The following is a 24,595-nucleotide window of genomic DNA, read 5'->3' as shown; positions in this document are numbered from 1 at the left end:
CAAGATAAAATTGACCCTTGAGCCAACAATGAATTCTGTAGGAGCGTTAGCTTTAACATAGAATCAACATAAATTTCGTTACTACAATATGGCTTTGTTATAGATCATCATGTACTTGTGACATTTTTCTGAAATTAAAAGAAATCTTCTGGAGCTTTGAACTGAAACTCTCCAAGGTAAATTTACTTGGTGTTAATGAGGATTTATCTTTTTACAGAATATATTATATATTAATGAGGATTTTTCCCATTCTTCGATATCTTTTTTTGATAAAATGTAAAAATTAACACTTACCGTCACTTTTTCTTTTATTAAAATAAAAAAAAACTAACATTTACTATGTTTTCTTTTCTTTTTATATTTATTTGAATATTGTGATATGTCTGGTTATTGATTATTTTTTGTCATTATTGATTATTTTACCTATAGCTCATTAAGGTATAAACAAGTTACAAGTGGTTATGGTATTTATTGATTTTAATAAAGACATTAATGTTGTGATATGATTATATTTAGTACAATAGTGTACCTCATTACAGTAGCTGAGTTGTCATGGATTTTGCTGTATGAAAGGAGGATATCTTTTTGGTTGTTGTTATTCATGGATAATCAAATTTTGAATTATAACCTGTTATGTTGCTCTTAAATTTTTAAATTTACGAGTATTACATCCATGCTTGTCAAAAGTGAATCGATGGAAAATTTTCTTATTAATCAGAATGACTTTAGGAAAATTTAAATATTGTTGATATTATTTCTTCAATTGCTTCCATTTGGATATGTTGCAACTAGAAATTCATATCAATTTTATCAGCCTTCCTTGGACAAGAAATAATTATTTAGCTTTTATTGGATGATCTTAGAATTAAAGCTTTAGGGATTACTATTGATTGGATGCTTACAAAATTATAAACAAAAAATAAACATGACAACATTTTTCTTAACGAAGTACATATAATGTGTTGGCTCAAGGGTCAATTTTGTCTTGAGATTTTGATGATTATGCAAAACAAATAAATTTAATATTCTTGCATGTGCTAAAATTGTTTTATTGCAGATTTTTAATATGGAAGTCGCTAAAGAAGCAAGTTCTTACAATCCAAGATTATTTGAAAACCATGAAGATTATTGAAAATTTGTGTAGTGGTTAGTATCTGAGGATATATTATAGGATAGAGAGAATATTCCCTTATAAGCACAAGATCTCTTTTCTCTCTCTCAAAAATCGTTTTTAAGATATTCTCAAAAAATTTTCTTAAAAGGAAAAGTCAAATCTTTGCTCTTTTAATTCACTTACCTAAATAAAAAAGATTCTGGCTTAAATATTTTTAGTAACTAATAATTGAGTATTTGTAAGATATCCATATCTTTTTATTTTTAGAAAGTCAAGATACTCTTTAAAGTAAAGATTCAATATCTTTATAATAAGATAAATTTCTCTTATAAAAAAGTTTTTCTTCTTCTGAAAATGTGTGATTTTTGCAAGAGTAAGAGTGCATTGATAAAAAATTTCAGATCTCTTAAAGCTCTCTTTTCAACTCCCCTTATTTATTTTCATCCATTTGCTTCAAGAGATATTTTTTTAAGAGAAAAAAAAACTGGTAACAATTATTTCTGAAGAACAGTTCTGAACTTTATTTCTATTTTCAAAATCTGTTTTCTGTCATTCTTGTGTTTATTATTGCATTTCTCTCTGTCTATATAGATTATTTCTGAAGAACAGTTCTGAACTTTTTTTCTGTTTTCAAAATCTGTTTTCTGTCATTCTTGTGTTTATTATTGCATTTCTCTCTATCTATATAGATTCTTATAATCTATTGTAGGCTAGAGGCTTTTTAAACGAAAAATTGTTGTGTGATAACTTAGGTGAAAAGCTGTGTAGTAAAAGGTTATCAAGCACCCCTCTCCTTATGTGAGATTCTAATGTCTTGATGCAAGTTTTTCATTCTCTGCAAAACAGAAAGGATAGAGATTGACTAGAACCTTTAGAAATCTAGTAGGACAAAGGTTAGATCTAGGTGTTGATCTATTTCCTTGTAAAGTTAGTTTGTCTCTTACCCTTGAAAGGATGAGTCTTGGGGAGTGGACGTAGGTGAATTAGTGCTGAATAGCTATAAATCTCTGCGTTTATCTTCTTTCATTTTCTGAAGTGTTGCTTGATTATATTCTATTTACATAACTATTAATCTTTTCAGAAATGCAAAGTTGTTAATGAGTTTCTGTTTCTAAATGTGAATAAGGTTTATCTCTGTGGAACATTAGAACTCTAGATTTCTGTATTATGATTATACCAATTTTTAATCTGTTCTTTTATATTCAGTATAAATCACAATCTTAGTTTAATTACTTTTCCAATATTGCATAAGCTTTGTGAAGTAGTTCTAAACGCAATAACTATTCTTCACAGAGTCTTTCTAATCTTGCATAGGCTTTGTAAAGTAGCTCTAAACACAACAACTATTCTTTACAGAGTCTTTCTAATCTTGCAACAGCTTTGTAAAGAAAGTTCTAGACTTGATAATTGACTCTCACAAATGCTTTTTAATTTTGCTGTAATAAAATTATTATCTTGTGTAATGACAGTCAATTTTTAGACAATCTAATTTACCCACCTCTTGGGTTGTGCCATACATAAACGAGACCAACAATTTGGTATCAAAGCTTTGGCTCTTGACTTACCGAAGCTTAACCGCTCAAGAGAAAAGACACCATGGCAGCCTCACTTCCTCTTAAATCTTTAGAAGGTCAATCTATTTCTAGACCACCTCTGTTCAACGGTTCTGTAATAGACTGATTTTTCTTTTAGTGTCGGTAATAGTGATTTACCGGTCTGTGAATAGTACCATCGGTCCGGGACTTGGTATTATTTTAGTCCGGAAAAATTACTATGCTTAGTTAATATTTTATTTACTATTTTTGGAGCATGTTTGCATGATTTAGGTGGGTAGAAAATATTTAATGAATATTTTTGGAGAGTTTATGTATTAAATGCATAATATTTCTAGTGTGGTATATTAAGAAATAAATGAGGAATTATTTTAGTGGAGTTAATTTAATTAATTGGTGGAGTTAAATAAGAAGTAGAAGAGAATTATTTGAGGAATATTTAGAGCCATTGGATGAGATTACTTAGGACTTGATCTTAGCCACACATTTTGCATGATTTTAGGAAGTCAAATTTGACTTTGGCAATTAAAGTAAACACCACAACATTTTTGTCTTTCTTCTCTTCTCTTCTCTACGCCATTTCCATCTTCTTCCTTCTTCTTTCATTTTCTTACCTCCAAATTTACCACCAAACTACCTAATTAAACCATAGATTTGTATTTAATTCTTAAGAATTAAGAAGTAGAAGTTGAGTTTGGTGATTAAAAGCAAAGAGAAGTGAAGTTACCATTGAAGCAAGTAAGTTGTGGTTTTTGAGTTTTGTGAATTGTTAAATAGAATTCATGGTTTAGACATGTTATTGATGCATTAAATCATGCTCCAACTATTTCTTTTGTCAAGTTTTGCTTGTAATGTTGATTTTTCATGCTTTGAAGAGGTTGGAGAACCATCCTCAAAGGGGAAAGAGAAAGCCAAGGAGTAAGGCTTTCCAAGCTTATTCAAGCTTGTTAATAAGGTTAGTGCAATCATAATTTCACTTGTTTAAGTTGTTTTACATGGTTAGGGTTTTGAATATATTTTGGGAACTTTGTATGTTCTATTGAAATTGCTGAATTTTAATGTGAGATGTGTTCTGCCGTGGAATTGGAACTCATTTTTGACCCCTTTATACTTCCCATTTGTTTCTGACTTCTTCATGAAAGTTGTAGCTCTATTTCTCAGCTTTCCAAAACATATTCTTATGTCTAATTCCAATACTTGTAGCTCAACTTATGATTGAAATACCAAAACTGGTTCTGTTATGATGTCTTACCTGTATATCTGAACTTATTGTCCATTTTGACTACTCAAATGGCAAAATAATGTCTTATGTTCTTCATAAACGTTATAGATTTACTTCTTATCTTTCCAACCCATCCTCTTGTGTCCAAATTGGAGATACATAGCTCACCTTATGGCTGAAACACCCAAACTGACTCTGTTGTGTCGGGCCACATGCATTACTAAATTGAGTTCCCATTTTGACCACTATAATGATAAGATTAGGTTCTGAGTTCTTCATAAAAGTTGTTGCCCTGTGTCTTGAGAAATCTCTCGTTCTAGATTGGTTTCATTTGAGTGTTTGGGGAAGTAGGAATTCAAGAAACATTGGACTTGGTTCTGCTGAATCAGGTCTGATCTGTTGGTCTGTGTTCTGAGCTTTTGTTTGTTATCTTACTCTATGATCTGGGCTGTGGTCCCTTCTGAACATTTGTATAATTTTGTCTTATCTTTCTAATGAATCTAATTTCATTCAATTTGGAGACCCATAACTCAAATTATGTGTTAAAAACCCAGCAGAGGTCAAGTTTTGGAAATGCTGAAAAGTTCTTGATTTATGTACTTTTATACTATATTAAGTATATATACATTTATAGTGTTTTGAGTAAAACTTTTGAACTGATGAGTACTAAATGAAGAGGTTTTGATTAAGACTTATTGCTTTTGTGAAAGAATGATTTTGATTTGGGCTCTACTATGCATGATTGAGACGTGGTATGATGAGATGGATTTTGTTATTGTGAAGCTATGATCATATGCTAGGGTTATCAGCCCTTGTAAATAGGCGGACGCGCTTATTTGTGTGATGGGGTGGTGCTTTCATAGGCCACGGTGGTGCTTTCATAGGCCACGATTGTGTGATGGGGGTGGTGCTTTCATAGGCCACGAGTATGTGATGGGGGTGGCGCTAATATAGGCCACGATCAAATCTGCTTATGTTCATTCTGCATGAGTACGAGCCTCAACAAAAAATGAAATTTTATTGTTGCTATAAAAGAATGAAGACATATTTGTATTTATAATCTTCTCATTGATTTCAAAGTATTTGAATTAAATGAATGCGATTTCGGTATTTATATAGTTGAGTAATTTCCGATTTGACTTGGCTTTTCTATTTAATTTAATTATTGGTTATTTAGCACCACTGAGTCTTCCACTCAGCGCGTTGATTTTTATCACGCGCAGGTTAGGAGCGGAGGGTGTTCTTCAAGACCAGAGGACAAGCATCAGAGTAGAGATCACATTTTGGGTAGGATATTTTGTAAATGGTGATTTTTGGCATGTATATAAAGATTGTATTATGGAGGTTGTATATAATAAGTTTATAATGTATTAAGAGTTATGATTATTGAAGGAAATAACATCTTATTATATTTTTGGTGTATGATGATTATATATTCCTTGAAAAGAATGTGTTTAGACTATGATGCGTATGTTGATGGATATTTAGAAGTGCTTGTGGTATGTTATGTTGAATTGGAGTTTTGGGGTTTGGAGAAAATTGGAAGTGTGTATATTTTCTTTGTGTGGCAAGTTAATTTTTAGGGGAAACTCTTGCGAAATTTTCGTAGGAATTTCCTTAAATATTATTTTCGTTAACAAAAAAAAAAAAAAAACAAAATGTTAATTACTTGCCTCCTTATGAAAATTTAACCACTTCTAATTTGTAATCTAGCTTTAATAAGTGACAAGACGGTGCTCCGGCACCGATTGTGGCATCCGCCGTCTGGTTCTCCGGGATTGGCTGGTGGGTGTTACATTTTGTGGTATCAGAGCATAGGTTTAGATGATTCTAGGATATATTATTTGGTATGAGAGTTTATCCGATTTGGAGTCATGATATAAGTGATTTAAGTTAAATACATGCCATATTAGTCTGTTTTGGGAATTTCTCTCTGATGCGAATCCGCTGGTCTTTGTAGGTATTTAGTTATGTCTCAGCGCCTACCGGATGAGGAGGTGGACAGTTATGTCCCTCCAGAGGGTGCTATGTTAGAGGGCGGTAGGCCAACCGGTGGTGATGCTGGTGGGATTTTGGGTTCCGATGCAGAGCGCGCCTCAGCTGTAGGGCAGGCTACTGCGGGTCCTGCGGGGCCTAATCAGGGTGATTTGGTACAGCAGTTGGTAGCTGCATTGAGGCAGGCTGCGGGAGCTGTTCCCCAGGCTCCAGTCGCACCAGCCCCTGTTCCAGTTCATACCCCGGTAGAGAGACTGAGGAAGTATCGTGTTGAGGATTTTATGGGTCGGAGAGATGATGATCCTTCTGTAGCAGAATTTTGGCTCCAAGCTACAGAGAGGGTTTTGGACCAGATGCAATGTACTCCTGCAGATAGATTGATTTGTGCTGTTTCCTTACTAAAGGAAGAGGCTTACCTATGGTGGGAGTCTATGGTGAAGACAGCGAGAGTTGACGATGTTACTTGGGATTTCTTTCTCTCTGCTTTTTGGGAGAAATATGTAGGGGAGTTATACACGGATCAGAGGATAGCAGAGTTCCTTGAGCTTAGGCAGGGACGAATGACTGTCTCCGAGTATGAGTGGGAGTTTCTGCGGTTGAGTAGGTATGCTTCTAAGTTGGTCCCTACTGAGGCAGATCGGTGTAAGCAGTTTCGGAAGGGGTTACTGGATGAGTATAGGATGCACTTGACATCCCAGCCCCACACTACATTAGCTGGTTTGGTGAAGGCTGCTACAGAGCTTGAGCTTATTCAGAATGAGAGACAGGCCAGAGGTCAGAGGATCTAGCAGAGCAGTCAGTATAAGAGATTTCAGAGTGCTACGTCTGGACAGACTTCAGGGGTCCAGTCTAGTAGCAAGAGATTTAGAGGCGGACCGCAGATGGGGGCCAGACCGGGCTAGACAGTTGGTTGGGGTATAGTTCCGAGATCAGCTCCTCCGGTTTCATCTGTTGCTAGTGGTGGAGGTACTGCATGGTCAGGTCTACCAATTTGCAGTCAGTGTGGCAGGAGACATATTAGGGTGTGTTGGAGAGCTACGCGAGCTTGCTATAGATGTGGATCCACTGAGCATATAATTAGGGATTGTCCTATGACTGTGACTCATCCAGCTCACCAGGTTGGGAGGCCAGCTCCCTATGTTCAGAGAGGCAGAGGTAGAGGCCGTAGTGAGGGATATGGTACTAGGAGTGAGAGACCCGTGTCTGAGACTGTGGAGAGACCAGAGGCTTGAGCACAGGCGAGAGCTTATGCCATCAGGACCAGGGAGCAGCGGGATGCGCCGGACGTCATAGCAGGTACCTTCTCTATCTTTGACACTTTTGTACTTGCTTTGATTGATCCGGGCTCCACGCATTCATACATATGCTCACATGTGGGTAGACTGGGTAGTATGCATGCTGAGACATTAGAGCACAGCGTTGAGGTTACTAGCCCTTTGGGTCAGAGTGTAGTAGTTGATCGGGTGTATAGAGATTGCCCTGTAGCCATTCATGGGTATGTATTTCCGGGTGATTTGATAGAGTTGCCTTTTCGGGAGTATGATGTGATATTGGGTATGGATTGGTTGTCTAGACATGGGGTCATTGTTGATTGTAGACATAAGAGGATTACGCTTCAGACTCCGTCTGAAGAGGAGATTGTAGTTGTGGGGGAGAGGTCGGATTACCTCTCTAATGTTATTTCTGCTTCTACTGCGAGAAGACTGATCCAGCATGGTTGTGAGGCCTACTTAGCCTATGTACTTGCTTCAGAGTCAGAGTCTCCTAGTGTCCATGATATACCCACAGTATGTGATTTTTCGGATGTGTTTCCAGAGGAGTTGCCTGGTTTACCTCCTGAGAGAGAGGTTGAGTTTGGTATTGATGTTATGCCTGGTACTGCACCGATATCCATTGCTCCATATCGGATGGCGCCTGCTGAATTGAAAGAGTTAAAGATACAGATTCAGGAGTTGCTTGATAAGGGTTTTATTCGTCCTAGTGTATCTCCATGGGGTGCTCCAGTATTGTTTGTAAAGAAGAAGGATGGCTTACTTAGATTGTGTATTGATTACAGACAACTTAACAAAGTTACTGTGAAGAATCGATATCCATTGCCTCGGATAGATGATTTGTTTGATCAGTTGAGAGGGGCTAGTGTATTCTCGAAGATAGATCTGAGATCAGGTTATCATCAGCTAAGGGTGAAGGGATCAGATGTACCTAAGACTGCTTTCAGGACACGCTACGGTCACTATGAGTTTTTAGTGATGCCATTTGGGTTGACTAATGCCCCAGCAGTGTTTATGGACCTGATGAACCGGATCTTCCATCCTTATTTGGATCAGTTCGTGGTGGTTTTTATTGATGATATTTTGGTGTACTCTCCGACTACAGAGGATCATGATCATCACCTACGAACAGTTCTGCAGACTTTGAGAGACCGACAGTTGTATGCCAAGCTCAGTAAGTGTGAATTTTGGTTGACTGAGATTGCTTTCTTAGGGCATGTTGTTTCTGCAGAGGGTATTCGGGTGGACCCGAAGAAGATTGAGGCAGTGCTTGATTGGAAGCCACCTACGAATGTCACAGAGATTCGCAGTTTCTTAGGTTTGGCTGGATATTACAGGAGGTTTGTCAAGGGGTTTTCTCTTATTGCAGCCCCTTTGACTAGACTTCTCCATAAGGATGTCCGTTTTGAGTGGACTGATAGATGCCAGAGTAGCTTTGAGAAGCTTAAGGCGATGCTTACTGAGGCTCCAGTTTTGACACAGCCAGCTCCAGGCAGACCATATGATGTTTATAGTGATGCTTCGCATAATGGTTTGGGTTGTGTGCTTATGCAGGAGGGCAAGGTGATTGCTTATGCTTCCCGGCAGCTGAAACCACATGAGAAGAACTACCCTACCCATGATTTGGAGTTAGCAGCTATTGTGTTTGCCTTGAAGATTTGGAGACATTACTTATATGGTGAGAAATGCCACTTGTATACGGATCATAAGAGCCTTAAGTATTTGCTTACACAAAGAGGGCTTAACCTGAGGCAGCGCAGATGGTTAGAGCTACTTAAGGACTATGAGTTCACTATTGATTACCACCCGGGTAGAGCTAATGTAGTGGCAGATGCACTCAGTAGAAAGGCATTAGTTGCTCTTCGTGCTATGAATGCACACTTATCTGTGACTAGAGATGGTGCTCTTGTAGCAGAGCTTATGGTGAAACCTAGCCTACTGCAGCAGATTAGAGATGCACAGCAGGGTGATGAGACTATTGCCTTGTGGAAAGGCCTAGTCAGAGAGGGTAAGAAGAAGGGATTTGAGATTAGAGAGGACTGCTTGTATTTTGGGGATCGAATTTGTGTGCCTAAAATTTTAGAGTTGAGAAAGAGTATCTTAAAGGAAGCTCATAGTAGTCCCTATGCTATTATAATTTGTTGTAGGCTATAGGCTTTTTAAACAAAAAACTTTTGTATGACAGCTTAGGTGAAAAGCTATGTAGTGAAAAAGTTATCAAGCAACCTTCTCCTTATGTGAGATTCTAATATCTTGATGTGTGTTTTCTGTTCTTTGCAAAACAGAAAGGGTAGAGGTTGACTGGAACCTTTAGAAATCTAGTAGGACACAGGTTAGATCTAGGTGTTGATATATTTCCTTGTAAAGTTGGTTTGTTTCTCACCCTTGAAAAGAGATAACATAGTGGAAGATCTCAGGATGAGTCTTGGGGAGTGGATGTAGGTGAGTTAGTGCAGAACCACTATGAATCTCTGTGTTTATCTTCTTTCATTTTCTGAAGTGTTGTTTGATTATATTCTATTTATATAACTATTAATTTTTTCAGAAATGCAAAGTTGTTACTGAGTTTCTGTTTCTAAACGTGAATAAGCTTATCTCTTTGAAACATTAGAACTCTGAATTTCTATATTGCAATTATACCAAGTTCTTATCCTTTTATATTCAGTATAAATCACAATCTGAGTTTTAACTAGTTTTCTAATCTTGCATAAGTTCTGTGGAGTAGTTCTAAATGCAATAACTATTCTTCACAGAGTCTTTCTAAGCTTGCAACAACTTTGTGAGAAAGTTCTAGAGTTGATAACTGATTCTCACAAACGCTTTCTAATTTTGCTGTAACAGAATTCTAATATTGTGTTTTGAAAGTCAAATTGTTAGAAAATCCAATTCAACTCTCTCTTGGGTTGTGCCATACGTAAACGGGACCCACATAATGTTCAACCATGTATGAGAAAAGAGAAATCACCTCAGCTCAAAAGGCTTGAAAATAGATGCTTAGAAAAACAAGTTACACGGTCTTTCTTCTTTTTAGGTACTTATAACATTCACCAACTCGAACTTAAGAAGTCTATCTTTACGAGCTTAAGCAGCTCACCTGTTCGGAGTTAAGTAGTCCACTTTTACGAGCTTAAGCAGCTCACCCATTCGGACTTAAGCAGTCCACCTTTACGAGCTTAAGCAGCTCAACACATAAAACGAACTTAAGCAGTCCACTTTTACGAGCTTAAGTAGCTCACCCGTTCGAACTTAATCAATCCACCTTTACGAGCTTAAGCAACTTAACACATAAAAGGAACTTAAGACGCTCACTTATTCGAACTTAAGCAGCTCAACTATTCGGACTTAAGTAGTTCATCCATTCAAGTTTAAGTAATTCACCTATGAACTTACTATAATATGTGTTGAACATAAATGACCAAATTCTTTTGGGAGACTGCTGATAATATATAATAATAAAATATACCAAAGAATAATATATAAATATGTATTGAGAGATATTAGATTTCTAAATAATTTCTAACTAACAGATACCGTAAGATCTCCGCTATCCTTATCCAGACATAACTAGTCTTTTTCTAATATAAATACTTCTAACCAGCTCTAAAAAAGGGTCAAGAAAATTAAACAATCTAAACCTAATTTTTAATAGTTAACAATATCTATAAAAGATCATGACAATGAAATTTGTTGAATTTTAGTAAACCTGTGAGTTTTAGATCTGTTGTTTCATCTCATACCATTTAATTTTGCAGAAGACTCATTTCCATTTTGAAGAAACTAGTGCAAATTGCAGTAAAGAAGACTCATTTCCTTCAAAACCCATTTCAAATCACTTCAAATTGCTTCCTTGAAATCAAATCCATCTTGAAGAAGTATGTGAGTTTGAGTTTGAACAAAAAGAATAAGAGAGAGAGAAGGGATGAAACTAAAGTTATTGAAGAGAGAGAAAATTACTTCAAATAAAAATAGTAAGGTTATTTAAATCATTTTGTATTTATTTTTAACACACTAAATTGGATGGAAGGACCAAAACTTAGACGAAATGAAAATATGTAGACTTCAAAAGACATTTTTAAAAAAAGCAGAGATGAAGGTAGTTGTATTTTAATATATGTAGGTACATAATTATAATTTTTTCCTCATTTTTTCAGTTGATGGACATAAATTTTGGACAAAATTGGATGAAAGAATTAAAAGTAAGGATATAATGAAATGTATAAATTTCAAAAAGCATTTCTTAAAAAGCAAGACGAGGTTCCAGTTCGTGCCTTAAGAGATGTTATACTGGGTTGACCTATTTATTGTTTTGTCTTATTGTGATACTTTTTTTCTTGGCATTTTGAGTTGTAGGTGTGGGTGCAATGGGTTGGCCTTTTGGCTAGGGTATAATTATTAGTTGCCAAGATTTTCAGTTATCGTTTCAATAAAATTTACTGATTGCTGATAAAAAAAAATAGGAAGAGGGAATTGTATTTCGATATAAGTAATTATAAATTTGCCTAATAATAATAATAATAATAATAATAATAATATATACTATATATAATGTGGAAGTAGGGGAGAATTTCCAATAACGCTGATAGCCTCCCAAAGCGGGCAATTTTGTTATGTTATTTTCATGTAATTTGAATGATTGCATGTTGTTTTTATACATTTTACGTTTGCTCATGTTGTCTTTTTGTTTTAAAGTGATTATAGGAATACAATATGAGCAAAGGAATGAAAAGGCTTACTTTTATAGAAAAAGATGACCAAAAGTTGACTAAAGTATGGAAGAACCTGCCTAGCAGAATTTGCGACGCGAATGAGGTCGCATTGGAAAGTTTACAAGCAAAAGTCGCGAGCGCGACATTCAATTGCGCGAGTGCGAAAAGCACTCCAGAAGAGGTAGAGATTTTATAAGTAAAGATCGCGAGCGCGACCTTGAAACTCGCGAGCACAAATCGTGTTTCCAGGAGACGCACTTGCCACCTTTCACCAGAAAATCATGTCTTCCCATGCATAGGTCGGGACTTTTCCCAAGTGAAGTCACCTGAGGCACCTTTTGGCCAGCCAACCACCTTCATAACTGCCATCATCTTCCTCTTCTATAAATTGAAGTCCAAATCAAGAGGAAATTATGCAATATGCATAATGCAATATGCAAAATGTACTATTAGAATATAGTAGAAAATAATAAAGTAGTACTTAGAAATAAGATGACGAGAGTCACTTATTATTGTTTGTGCAAAGAACATCCAAGAGTTTCTCGAGGTGTGACATCCTCCGGAGGCTTGAGTTTGATTACTTCTATCTTTCTCTTGTTTTATTAAAGACTTTTTGCATGTTGTGCTTCATAATTTTCTGTGCAAAGCAACAATATTATTTGGTTTCATTCAGTAAAAGTTTTTTTAAGTTATCTTTTGGTCTATGTTTAATCAAGCTTACTTAATTATATTCTCAGAAAGAAATAATTCAGTAAAGATCAAAGAGATAGAATTCATTTAGTTGGGTTTGCATGTGAATCTTTAACTTGGTTTGTCAAAGTTAAGTCTAACTTATTGAAATAATCAAAGAATGAGAACTAGGCTTAATATTTGATAAAGTAAGGCATTTGTTGTATATAGAGATACATATAATAAAAAGAGTAATTCTGTACCGAGAGGTTGAATTATACTTGACCATATGTGATTAAAGAATCGTTTATTGTATGTTACACATTTTGCTATAGAAAAAGAAAATCTAATGCATGATCAATTCTTCTAAGTATTATACTATATCTTTATCTATAGAATTAAGTAGTATATTTAATTATATTTTAAATAGGATTATAGTTTAAATTATTTCATATTTTATTGCTGTAAACATAAGTGTTAAGAATAAGTAGTAGAGTGAACATAACCCGTTCCTACTGGGATCGTTCTTTTTATTACTACATTGCAATCCATATACTTGCGGGTACTCAAAAGAGACGCAACAAACGCCCTTGATGTAATTTATGATATCCTAAAACAACCTTGATCGTAGCCAATTAGAAAATAACATTTTATTAGTTGATTGAATATATTTATAAAAATTATTTTTTAAACCAATCATTTGTGATATGATTGTCTTCTCATTTATGTGAGAAGTGAGAGGTCTTGAGTTCGAATGCTCTCAACCACGAGTATTTTCACCAATTTGGTGAGTGGACAGTTATTATTTATTTTGTAGCCCCCACTATTGTTTCGGCCTATCAGGCCTCTCAATGAATAAAAAAACTATCTTATAAATAAATACATATAAATAATTACGCATTTTAAAATTTTAAATTTTATCTTTACTAAATTTTATATATATATATATATATATATATATATATATATATATATATATATGATAAAGAGACATTTGAAAATTATTTTATAATTTATTTATTAAATATTTCATTCTTTTAGGATTTAGATAAAAAATATATTCTTTTTTTCGTTTACATGATTTAATTGGATATATATTTTTTTTAAAAATAAAATTTCAAGTAGAATATATAATATCTTATTTAGGAGAGAGATAAAAAAATAAGAAAAAAAAGTATATTATTTTATTAATATTTTTTTCTTATGTTTATAAGATTTGATTGGATATATTTTTTAAAAAGTAAATTTTAAAATAAAATTTATATAATTAAACCTAAGATGGTAAACAGTTGAAAATTTTAATTTAAAAAAAATATAATAATTTATTGATGTATTTATATATCTATATACATTGAAATGTTTTTTTGTTAGGTGAGTTTTGAAAGAGTTTCATTCTTAATAATAATTTTTTATTTTCTTTTTCGTCACTAAATAATTTGTAACTATTATCATTTTAATTTAGTAAGATATTTATATCTCCCTTGTAATAAATAAATAGATGATCTATTGATGATTAAACATTTTTAATTTTTTTGATATTTTTTCTCTTTTATCCTAAATCTGTTTGACTTAAAAGAAAATAATATTTAGGAAACTAGAAAAAAAAAAAAAACTAGAATTTGTGTATATGTGTATATATTCCTTTTTCTGGTACACTGGATAAGTAATACTGTGACTGTAACCAAAGTGATTTCCATTATGAATTCATATCATCTTCTCATTTTTTTTCTTTTACCTAGCAGTAAAAAATAAGTTATTATTATTTTTCCTTATAGTGGTATATAGATATTGATTTGAGGTTGGGGCAGGGGATTGAAGATTGAATGATGACTTGATTTAGGAACTAAAAGATTAGGTCTAGAGATGATGTTGAACTTTATTCTAAGACCATTTCATTATATAAAAATAGAATGAAATATATAAGAAGTAATATTGCAAGTAGTTTGTTCGACAAAATGTAATACAAATTAACCACTTGTATTTATTTTAATCTAAATAAAATTTATGCTTTAATATTATATAGATAAAAAAATGAATATATAACGAGTATAGTCAACATGCAACGCACGTCATATAAAAGACCAATAATAATAATAATAATAATAATAATAATACTTTACAATAGGCATACAATAATATAATATGCTTCGAATGAAGCTATAATCTCTGCAAATTTGTGTAAAGTTTTTTTTTTTCAAATATTATCTTTGATCCTTATAAATTGGTGGAGTTAGTTTGAAAAAAAAAGAAAAATCTCACTTTGAGCATGTTTACTTGTATTACTTAGAAAAATTATTATTAACGTATAAAATCATTAAAAGGAAAAGCATAGTTTTCCAAATTGAGCAATAATACAAACACAAAACAGGATAAATTCTATATGGGCCCTAATTATTATTTTATGGTGCTAGCTTTCTGGAGCTTTTCTTTTTAAGCTATTTTAAAATTTTATTTTTAAAAAAGATAGCAAGGTGGGAACCCAATTAGAATTATGAATATACTGTAGTGAAAGGTGTTACAGGCCCACCTAAAGAATTATGACCGTTGCCTGCGTAGACTTTGTACCCACGTGTCTATCTACCATTTTCCCGTGTGAACTATCCTATGGTACCACCTATTTGATTTTCCACTAAAATAATTTTTTTATCACGTTGAAATGATCTAGATAGAATTCTCTGTGTCCAGTTCCATGAGATTGTTCCCCGGTCCCCACTTCACATTTTTAAAATTTTAAAAGTTAAAATAACAGCTTTATAGCCGTTGAGCTTGAAAAGCCAGTCGCTCTCTCTCACCAGAAACAAAGGATCAGATCAAAACTTGTTCCATATCTATAATCGAGTAATTCAAACCAAAATTGTAGGGAAGAAGAAGAAACAAAAGATAAAATGAAGGGTATGAAAGGGAAATTATTGAAGAAGTTGAAATCAATCAAGCCAAAAGATCGAGTTCTTCTGGTAAATGCAGCTGATGGGTTTATTGAAACAATATTTCCGAAAAACACAAAAGCTCAGACCCACACTCACTTCATACCCAAAGAAGCAGAGCAGGAAAAGGTTGTGGTAGATCAAGGACCTGATGTTATTGATGTTGCAGAGCTTATGAGAGATCTTGAAGGTGAAGAGGAAGAAGAAGAGGAAATGGATATTGATGACAGCGGAGATAAAGAAAATGTTGGTCCATCATTCAAGCAGCAAAAAGACACAGTAGGTTTGAAAAATCATAATATGGAGTGTAATTCTTTTAGACAACAACAGACACCACTGTCAGAGATTGACATCTTGTCTTACCGGCGACCGGATTTGAATTCCGGTACTCTATTTGACCCCAATCTTCTTGCGGCCTTTGAAGAAGCAGTGAAAGAGCATGCAAGGATAAGTGAAGCAGAGAGACGAGCAAGAATTGAGAAAGAGAATCTTGAAAGAATAAAGGAAGAAGCAGAGAATCTGGAAAAATGCGAAGAGGAGCCGCCGTTAAAAGCCCGTAGAATTGAAGAAAACCCTTTATCAGGGTTCGAAGAAAAGTGCCCTCCAGGAGGTAATGACTCGGTAATTCTATACACGACAACACTTAAAGGAATAAGAAAAACTTTTGAGGATTGTAACAGCGTTCGGTTTCTTTTAGAGAGTTTTCGGGTTATATTCTACGAGAGAGATGTATCAATGCATATGGAGTTCAAAGAAGAGCTATGGAACGTTATGGAAGGTAAGGCAATGCCTCCAAGGCTTTTCATTAAAGGAAGATACATAGGTGGAGCAGAGGAGGTTATAGGGTTACATGAGCAAGGGAAGCTTAAATTGCTGTTTGAAGGGGTTCCAATAGATCAATCCGTGGGACCATGTGAAGGATGTGCTGGATTTAGATTTGTGCTTTGCTTCAATTGCAATGGCAGTCATAGAGTTATTGAAGAAGATGATGGCTTGTCCAGGAAATGCCAGGATTGTAATGAGAATGGTCTCATAATTTGTCCCCTTTGCTGTTGAGCTTTTCATTTACTTGGATGATTTTTTTTGCGTTTTAAATTGATTTGGGGTGTCAATGTTATCCATACAAATTAATCATTCTTCTACTTGTTGTATATTTGTAATTGTTTGTTGAATGGAATCAGCCTTTTTCCATGTGAAATTCAAATATAATGCATTGTCTTAATTATGACAAATGCAAGTCTGGCATGTTATTATGTTATGTTATGTTCTCCTGTCATGTAAGATCATTTACAAATGTAGAAGTAATTTAAGAACGTCTCCTACCAATTTAGATGGGAACTAGGTCTATAAGCGCGCCCCATGCTGGGGTGATCTTCTTTGCAGTGAGTGAATTTGTATAATAAATAACTGTATAAATTTACATTAAATTTGTAATAATTTACATAGTACATTTTATTGTGAATTTATAATAATTTACAAGGAACACTTGTAAAATACATTTACAAAATGATTTTTATTATACTAAATTTACAATAATTTCTGTGAAACCCCTTCTGAGCACCATAGGAGAGAGATCCAAAGGACGAACTCCATCTAGACAGGCCTATTGGTCGGTTCGTCACGGAAACTGGGAGGAACTCCTCATGGTTCCTTTTTTGTTTGATTAGGTCAAATTATGGCTTGGTTTATTGCTTATGTCATGTCAGGTTGGCTCTTTGGAGCGCTTTGAGGTATGAGAGTCGTCACCTTAATTTGTTTTTATTTTCGGGAAAAAGATTAACGAAAAAACTCCGTGTTAGACTCCATTTTCAGTTTGCCTTTGGATAAAATGTACTAGCCTCAAATCATTGGATTCGGGGACTAGGTTTTCGGCTTCTTTTAAATGAATCAACAATCTGGGTCATAATTAAGAAATCAAAATCGAGTTTTGCATGATGTGAATACCTAAATTTTGAGGCTCAAAAAGCCCGTTTTCCCGGCCGCGGCGGTGGCGGCCGCCTTTAAAGGCGGCGGTAGCCGCTATCGCCGGCGGCGGCAGCGGCTGCAGTCGCCTGTGAATACCCATTTCCCGGATTGCAAGTAGTCCGGCCGGACCGAAGGCCATTTCGAAAGTTTACCGAAAGTATGCCAATATGGTACTTGAAACGTCCGGGACGTCGCGGGAATCACGGAACTGGTCTCGGAATATTTTTTGGAGGTCCGGAACTCCCGAAAAAGCCTCCAGAACGATAAAAAAGAAAAAGAAAGGGGAAAAGGCACACATGCCCGCCCAGGCCAGGCGGGCACGCCCGCCCTCGAAGGCGGGCAGGGGCGCCCGGGATCACGTTTTTTCCTATAAAAAACGGCTCTGGGGCTCCGTTTTGAGACACTCAGTCTGTGTTAACGGACGCTCCTTCTCCTTACGCTCTTTGCGATTCTTTACTGCTTTCTTGCATTTTTTAATTTTAGTTTTATTTTATTGTTGTGATACTTGGTCACTTAAAATTAAATTAAAATTAATTCCCTTAACGAGGAGCTTAACCTGGAGTTAAGAAGCGGTCGACGATTAAATCAGGTACATGAACTGAACTCTGCCTATTTAATTTTAGCACTTCATGCATGCTTCTTTTCTACTCCTAATAATTCTACAACTGCATAAATGCATCCATGCCATCATTAGGCAAACAAATTGCCTCAATTAAATAAATTTAGGCTAAATGCCCGATTAATTAATAATCGCGGTATTAAGGCCTAAATCCGACAATATTGGCTCAAAACACCTAGTTAATTAATAGCTATGGTGTAATCGCCTTTATTTCAAACAAATCCTGCTTAAGTCCAATTAATTAATAATTGTGGCTAAAAGCCTTAGTTGATCACGTTTTGGCAACAAGTTGCCTACAATTAAATCGATCTTTTGGCAAAATGCCTTAAAATTAATCAACTTATTTTGGCAAAAAGCCTTAAATCAATCATTTTGGCGACAATCGCCCAATCAACATCATTTTGGCAATCAAATTGCCTAAATCACTCTTTTGGGCTAAAAGCCTTAAAATCAATCATTTTGGCGACAATCGTCTAAAATTAATCATTTTTGGCAACGATTGCCTAAATCAATCTTTTTGGCTAAAAGCCATTAAAATCAACACCTTTGGCAACAAATGCCTAAAAATCAATCAATTCTTTGGCAAAATGCCTAAACAAAATGCACAAAGCATACACACACTCATGCATAAAGCATCCTCATTCAAAGCCCTCTAAAAGAGGCCTATCGAACTACGTTGACTTTGATCTTCCATTCAAACGGAAGTACGTAGGCACGTTTGGGATTTAACCCCGGGCGGCAAGTTAAAATCACATAAACATTTTTCATTGGTCCCAATTACATCATCTTTCACCCTGCAAAGCATTCATCTTTGGTTAGTTCATCAGCATGACATAGTCTCGAGATCCACCTCGGGTTCGTAGACCATGCCTTAAACATTTGGGATAATTAATCTAGTAACTAGGTTAATTAAAATTGGAGTCACTTAGGGTTTTTTCCTAGTTTACCCTAAAACAATTAAACAAGGTGGCGACTCATACATTCACGTGCATTTCTGCCTTAGTCACATGCATTTATATGCTATGATATTCGGGGTAGGGGTTCACAGTTTGGCGACTCTGCTGGGGAATTATGCAATCTTTTTGCATAAAGAGGACTACAATTGTTGTGTAAACTAACCTGCCCTTCTTTAGGGTATTATTTACTATGCTTTGTTTTGCAGGGTACCCCAACAGAAAAAATCCAGTATTCTTTCTTTAAGAATGCGGGATAAGGAGAATTTGAACTTGATTGTACAACTAAATTAAAACATTTTTAATTTGTTGATTTATTTGCACGAATTGAGAATCTTTTTCTCCATTGCATAAAAAACAAATTTCAAATGAATTTCTTCTCTCTCTGTTCAAACTTCTGAGTCTGGATAGCAAGTAGCGCTGATCGGCAGGTCTCTTTGATTATGTCGACGGACAGCCAAAGCGTCCTCCCTGTTGCCGAAAACCATCCCTAATCCTTTTGGGGATGGCCCATGGGCATGCGTACCGTTGGACCCACGCGAAACTCTTTGTTTCACATGTGGTTAGGTATATCCATGCTCAAGGCTCAAGGGTCCCTTTATAAGCCGATTCTCTATTCGTGTCATAGCCTATAGAACCTACCCTCTAGGACTGTATGCACCCAATGATGAGAACCATACCATTAAAACAGATTATGACGTGCTGTTACGTGCATTCACGACATACCATAAACATGGGGTAAACGCAAAGAGGACGGAAAACACTCTTTCACCATTAGTCATGCACAGTTGGACAAAGAGTCAACCTACCTCATACACCAAACACTATACCTAATCCAACTACCCTTGTACTTTCAGGCACCCCTTGCTCAAGCGCCAGCATCCGTGCCAGTCACCCCCATGGTGCTATCACCAACCTCACCAACTTCACCAGTTTCACCCGCAAGCCCAACTGCACCAATGGCATCAATCTCCGACATCCAAACCCTCATCGAACAACTGGAGGCTAGAATGGAGGCCCGAATGGAGGCCAGAATGAATGAGGCATTGGCTGCCCAAAGAACTGCCTTGATAGCTGAATTAGGCAATGGTAATGGAAACAGGGCTTCAGCCGGAGGAAGTGGACCTACTACTTCTAATCAGGGACCTGCTGCTGAACCAACAAACCCTGCCCTTAACCTGGATGGCGTACCTTCCAAAACTGCTTCTGAGACGGAAGCTCAGAAAACAAGAAAAAAACTGGAAACCACCAAACAGAAAAACAATGAACCCTTTCCCTCGTTCCTTACGAGGAAAAGGATCAAGGTCGCCCAAATGATCAACCGGCCTTCTGAGCAAGAACAGGTAGACATAATCATAAAGAACTTGCAGCCTGTCTACCAACAACAATTACAAACCCAATACTTACCGACCTTCCAGTCGCTCATTGCCGCTACTACAAAGGTAGAGGATTTAATTCAAATGGGGCAACTGAAAGATGACTCAGGAACCTCCAACTACAAGAAGCCTAGCCAAGCTGGCAACGTCCGTGAAGTGGCAAACATCACCCCCACAAATCCTTTACGTGGGGGCAATATGAGAAATGGCAGTCGGTCAAGAAGGACATATACTGATCTCGGGATGCCAATCCTTTTAGTTTTCCGAGAGGCTGTCAAGGCCAACTACATCAAGCCCTTGGAAGCAAGGCCGCCACCCAACCCTTTACCAAGAAACTACCGAACCAATGAATACTGTGAATATCATCAGGGTCATGGGCACGAGACTGAAGCATGCTGGACGCTTAAGAACCGCATCCAAGACCTGGTGGACGACGGTTCAATCATCCCAAGAAGTGAGTCAAACATTAGCGCTAATCCCTTACCAAATCACGGGGTAAATGCTATTGTTTCTGACCATGGAATTGATCGATCCTTTCGAGCTATTCCTAGAAATGAATGACACCTGTGTCATGAACCTGAATGACTTATCCGAAGAGGTAACAACCGAGCTGGAGGCAGAAGACTTCATGCAGCCTAATCTCTTTGATGAGGTTGCAGTTATCACCGAAGTGATGGGAATCAAGACTTGTGCAACCTGATCAAGCCGAGCGAAGGACCTCTTGACAATTGGTACGCCGAGAAGGAGCACACTGCTGACAAACCCCCTCCCAAGTCAAACCTAGTACCTCCCTCTGTAAACAAATCCTGTATTGAGTCTGAGTCTGACCCCGAGTCTGAAATCGAGTCAGAGTCTAGTTCTGAGTCGTCCCTGTCGGATCTAGAGGATCCAGATTTCAAATTTGATGTAATCTTTGAAGACGATTCCGTCATAATCAATAAAGGCTTGCAAATTCTTGATTACCCTGCGTGTCTATCTTTCCAAGCATTTCCAAGCAAAAGTAATAATCAAATAAATGAAATAAAAGATGAAAAAGAAAAAAATAATAATTGGCAAAGAAGAAAATGAACATACATACATTGCATCTGATTGTATGAACAGGGAACAGGTCAGTGAATGTTTGAAGAAATTTGCCGATTGTTTCATGTGGAAGGCAAGTGACATCACGGGAATCGACCCAGCAATAGTGGTGCATAAGATTCCAGTATACCCTGAGGCTAAGCCAGTGAAACAGAAGCTTAGAAGGCTAAAGACAGAATGGTCCTTGAAAATCAAGGAGGAAGTTGCCAAGCAACTGGAGAACAAGTTTATAGAGCCCATTGCTTACCCGACATGGTTAGCAAACATTGTGCCGGTTCCTAAGAAGGATGGAAAAGTCAGAATGTGTGTGGATTATCGGGATTTGAATAAAGCATGTCCGAAGGACGACTTCCCCCTGCCGCACATTGACTTGTTGGTGGACCGAATGGCTGGACACGAGATGGTCTCCTTGACTGATCTCGCTGTCGGGTACAATCAAATAATGATGCATTTGCCAGATAAAGAGAAGACGGCATTCATCACAGAATGGGGAACCTACTGCTATAGGGTCATGCCCTTCGGGCTCAAAAATGCCGGGGCAACCTATCAAAGAATGGCAACAACCATCTTTCACGACATGATTCACGGAGAGGTGGAAGTGTATGTGGATGATATGGTGGTTAAGTCGAAAACAACCGAAGAACATACGACCGCACTTGAGAAGTTCTTCCTTAGACTTCGAAAGTATAATTTGAAGCTCAACCCGGCAAAATGTCTGTTTGGAGCCACATCCGGAGTATTTCTGGGGCACATGGTTAGTCGGAAGGGCATAGAGATTGATCCTTCGAAAGCTAGAGCTATTCAGGAAATGCCAGCACCAAGGACCGAAAAAGAAGTCCGAGGTTTCCTAGGAAGGCTACAGTACATCAGCCGGTTCATCAATCAGTTGGCCGATACTTGTGGTCCGATTTTCAAACTACTTAGGAAAGGAGTAGCAGTCAAATGGAATGAGGATTGTCAGGCGGCTTTCGACCAAGTCAAGCAATACCTGCTATCCCCGCCTGTTTTACAACCACCAAGGCTAGGAAAGCCTTTGCTACTGTACCTGTCTGTGACAGAAGAAGCAATGGGTGCCATATTAGCTCAACAAGCAGAAGATACAAGGATAGAAAATGCCGTGTATTACCTTAGCAAGAGGATGCTGGAATATGAGTTGAAATACAACAAGATAGAGAAGTTGTGTCTGGCTCTAGTCTGGGCCTGTACCAAGCTGCAACACTACCTCTCGTCTTACACTACACACGTAATCTCTGAATCGAACCCCTTGAAATTCCTTATGGAAAGGCCGGTTCTTGACTGTAAGATGGCAAAGTGGGTGTCAGTGCTTGCGGCTTATGATTTAAAGTTTGTACAACGTAAGGCAGTAAAAGGCGAGGCCTTGGCTGACCTATTAGCAGAATTACCGGTCGAAGACCAAATGCCGGAGGTAGAGTTCCCCGACGAAGACCTGTTAAACTTGGAAAGTCAGGTCTGGGAGATGTACTTCGATGGAGCTTCGAACTACCATGGAAATGGGATTGGAGTTGTATTCAAAACTCCTTATGGAGAATACATCCCAATTGCAGTTAAACTAGACTTCGACTGTACCAATAATGAGGCCGAATACGAAGCCTGCATCAAGGGGTTAGAAGCAGCCTTGGAAAAAGAGATAAAAGTCCTCAGGGTTTTCGGAGATTCCAACCTGATAGTCTCCCAGGCTCTAAGGAAGTGGAAAATCAAGGAAGAGCGTTTGGTTCCTTACCTACAACGCTTAGACGAATTGGCTCAACAGTTTGAGGAATTATCTTTCCACTACCTGCCGCGAGCCAAAAATCAATTCGCTGATGCCCTGGCCACTTTGGCCTCCATGGTTAATGTGGGGAGAGACCAAGTTATTCGGCCCCTGACAGTTAGGCTTCAGAAACAGCCAGCACACATCATGCATTTGGTAGATGACAAGCTTTGGTTTTGGGATATACAAAATTACCTTCAGAACGAAGCCTACCCGGAGGGATCCACCAAAACTGATCAACGGACATTAAGACAGTTAGCGTCTGGATACTTCCTTACTGGGGGAGTTCTGTATAAAAGAAGTTGGAACGGCTTGCACCTAAGGTGCGTTGGTGAAGAGGAGGCTCAAACCATTATGGATTCCGTGCATAATGGGGAATCTGGGTCACACATGCACGGGATAGCCTTGGCTCGGAAAATCATGAACCTAGGTTATTACTGGTCAACTATGAATGCGGATTGTGTGAGGCACGCGCGGAAGTGCCATGAGTGCCAAATTTTCGCTAAGCTGCAAAAACGGCCTCCGGTCAATTTAAATCCAATTGCTTCACCGTAGCCTTTTGCAACTTGGGGCATAGATGTAATTAGAAAAATCCACTCGAAAGCCTCTAATGGCCATCAGTTTATCCTGGTCGCTGTAGATTATTTCACCAAATGGATTGAGGCAGCTTCCTTTTCAGTTTTGAACGCCAAGAAGGCAGCGCAGTTTGTACGTGCCAACATCCTTTGTCGGTACGGAACACCATTCGAGATCATTACTGATAACGGGTCTCACTTTCAAAGCGAATTCTCGGATCTACTGAAGCAAAAGAAGATTCAGCATCACAAGTCTTCACCCTATCGTCCACAAACAAATGAGGCTGTAGAGGCTGCAAACAAGGCTATAAAAGTCATTTTGCAGAAGACAGTTCAAAAGCATAGAGCGTGGCACGAACAATTGCCAAATGCCTTGTGGGGATACAGGACGTCAATCAGAACACCTACTGGGGCAACCCCGTATTCCTTAGTATATGGCATGGAAGCAGTACTGCCTATTGAGCTGGAAGTTCAGTCGGCAAGAATTATCCGGGAAAGCCAGATCAGCGAAGCAGATTGGGCTGAGAATTATCATTTACAACTCTTGGGAATGGATGAGAAGCGATTGCAAGCGATCCACCAAGCTCAAGTTTACCAAAGAAGAATGGCGCGACATTTTAACAAGAAGGTTAAAGACCGGAAACTCGAAGAAGGTTGTTTGGTCCTGAAAGAAATTAGACAGCCAATCCTGGACCCACGTGGGAAGTTTCGTCCTCATTGGGCTGGACCCTATGTATTGAAGAAAATATTGTCAGGCGGAGCCGTTATTTTGATTGATTTGGATGGTTTGGAATTCACTAAT

General features: G+C 37.2%; 1 protein-coding gene across 1 annotated transcript; it reads left to right on the top strand.

The window, feature by feature from the left end:
* The first annotated feature begins 15,246 nt into the window (after positions 1-15,246).
* On the top strand, positions 15,247-16,686 carry LOC105644215 (uncharacterized). Its single transcript, XM_012229490.4, has one exon. It carries the CDS (start codon positions 15,416-15,418, stop codon positions 16,508-16,510), a length of 1,095 nt encoding a protein of 364 aa, XP_012084880.1. The 5' UTR covers positions 15,247-15,415; the 3' UTR covers positions 16,511-16,686.
* The last annotated feature ends 7,909 nt before the right edge of the window (positions 16,687-24,595 follow it).

The sequence above is a fragment of the Jatropha curcas genome, chromosome 6, assembly GCF_041381405.1.
Source record: "Jatropha curcas cultivar XTBG-Jc1 chromosome 6, XTBG_Jcur_1.0, whole genome shotgun sequence".
NCBI lineage: Eukaryota > Viridiplantae > Streptophyta > Magnoliopsida > Malpighiales > Euphorbiaceae > Jatropha > Jatropha curcas.
This window is presented reverse-complemented; position numbering and strand designations above follow the sequence as displayed.

Bases quoted from the DNA above. Each gene is read 5' to 3' on its own strand.
- LOC105644215 (XM_012229490.4), top strand. From the start codon at position 15,416: ATGAAGGGTATGAAAGGGAAATTATTGAAGAAGTTGAAATCAATCAAG.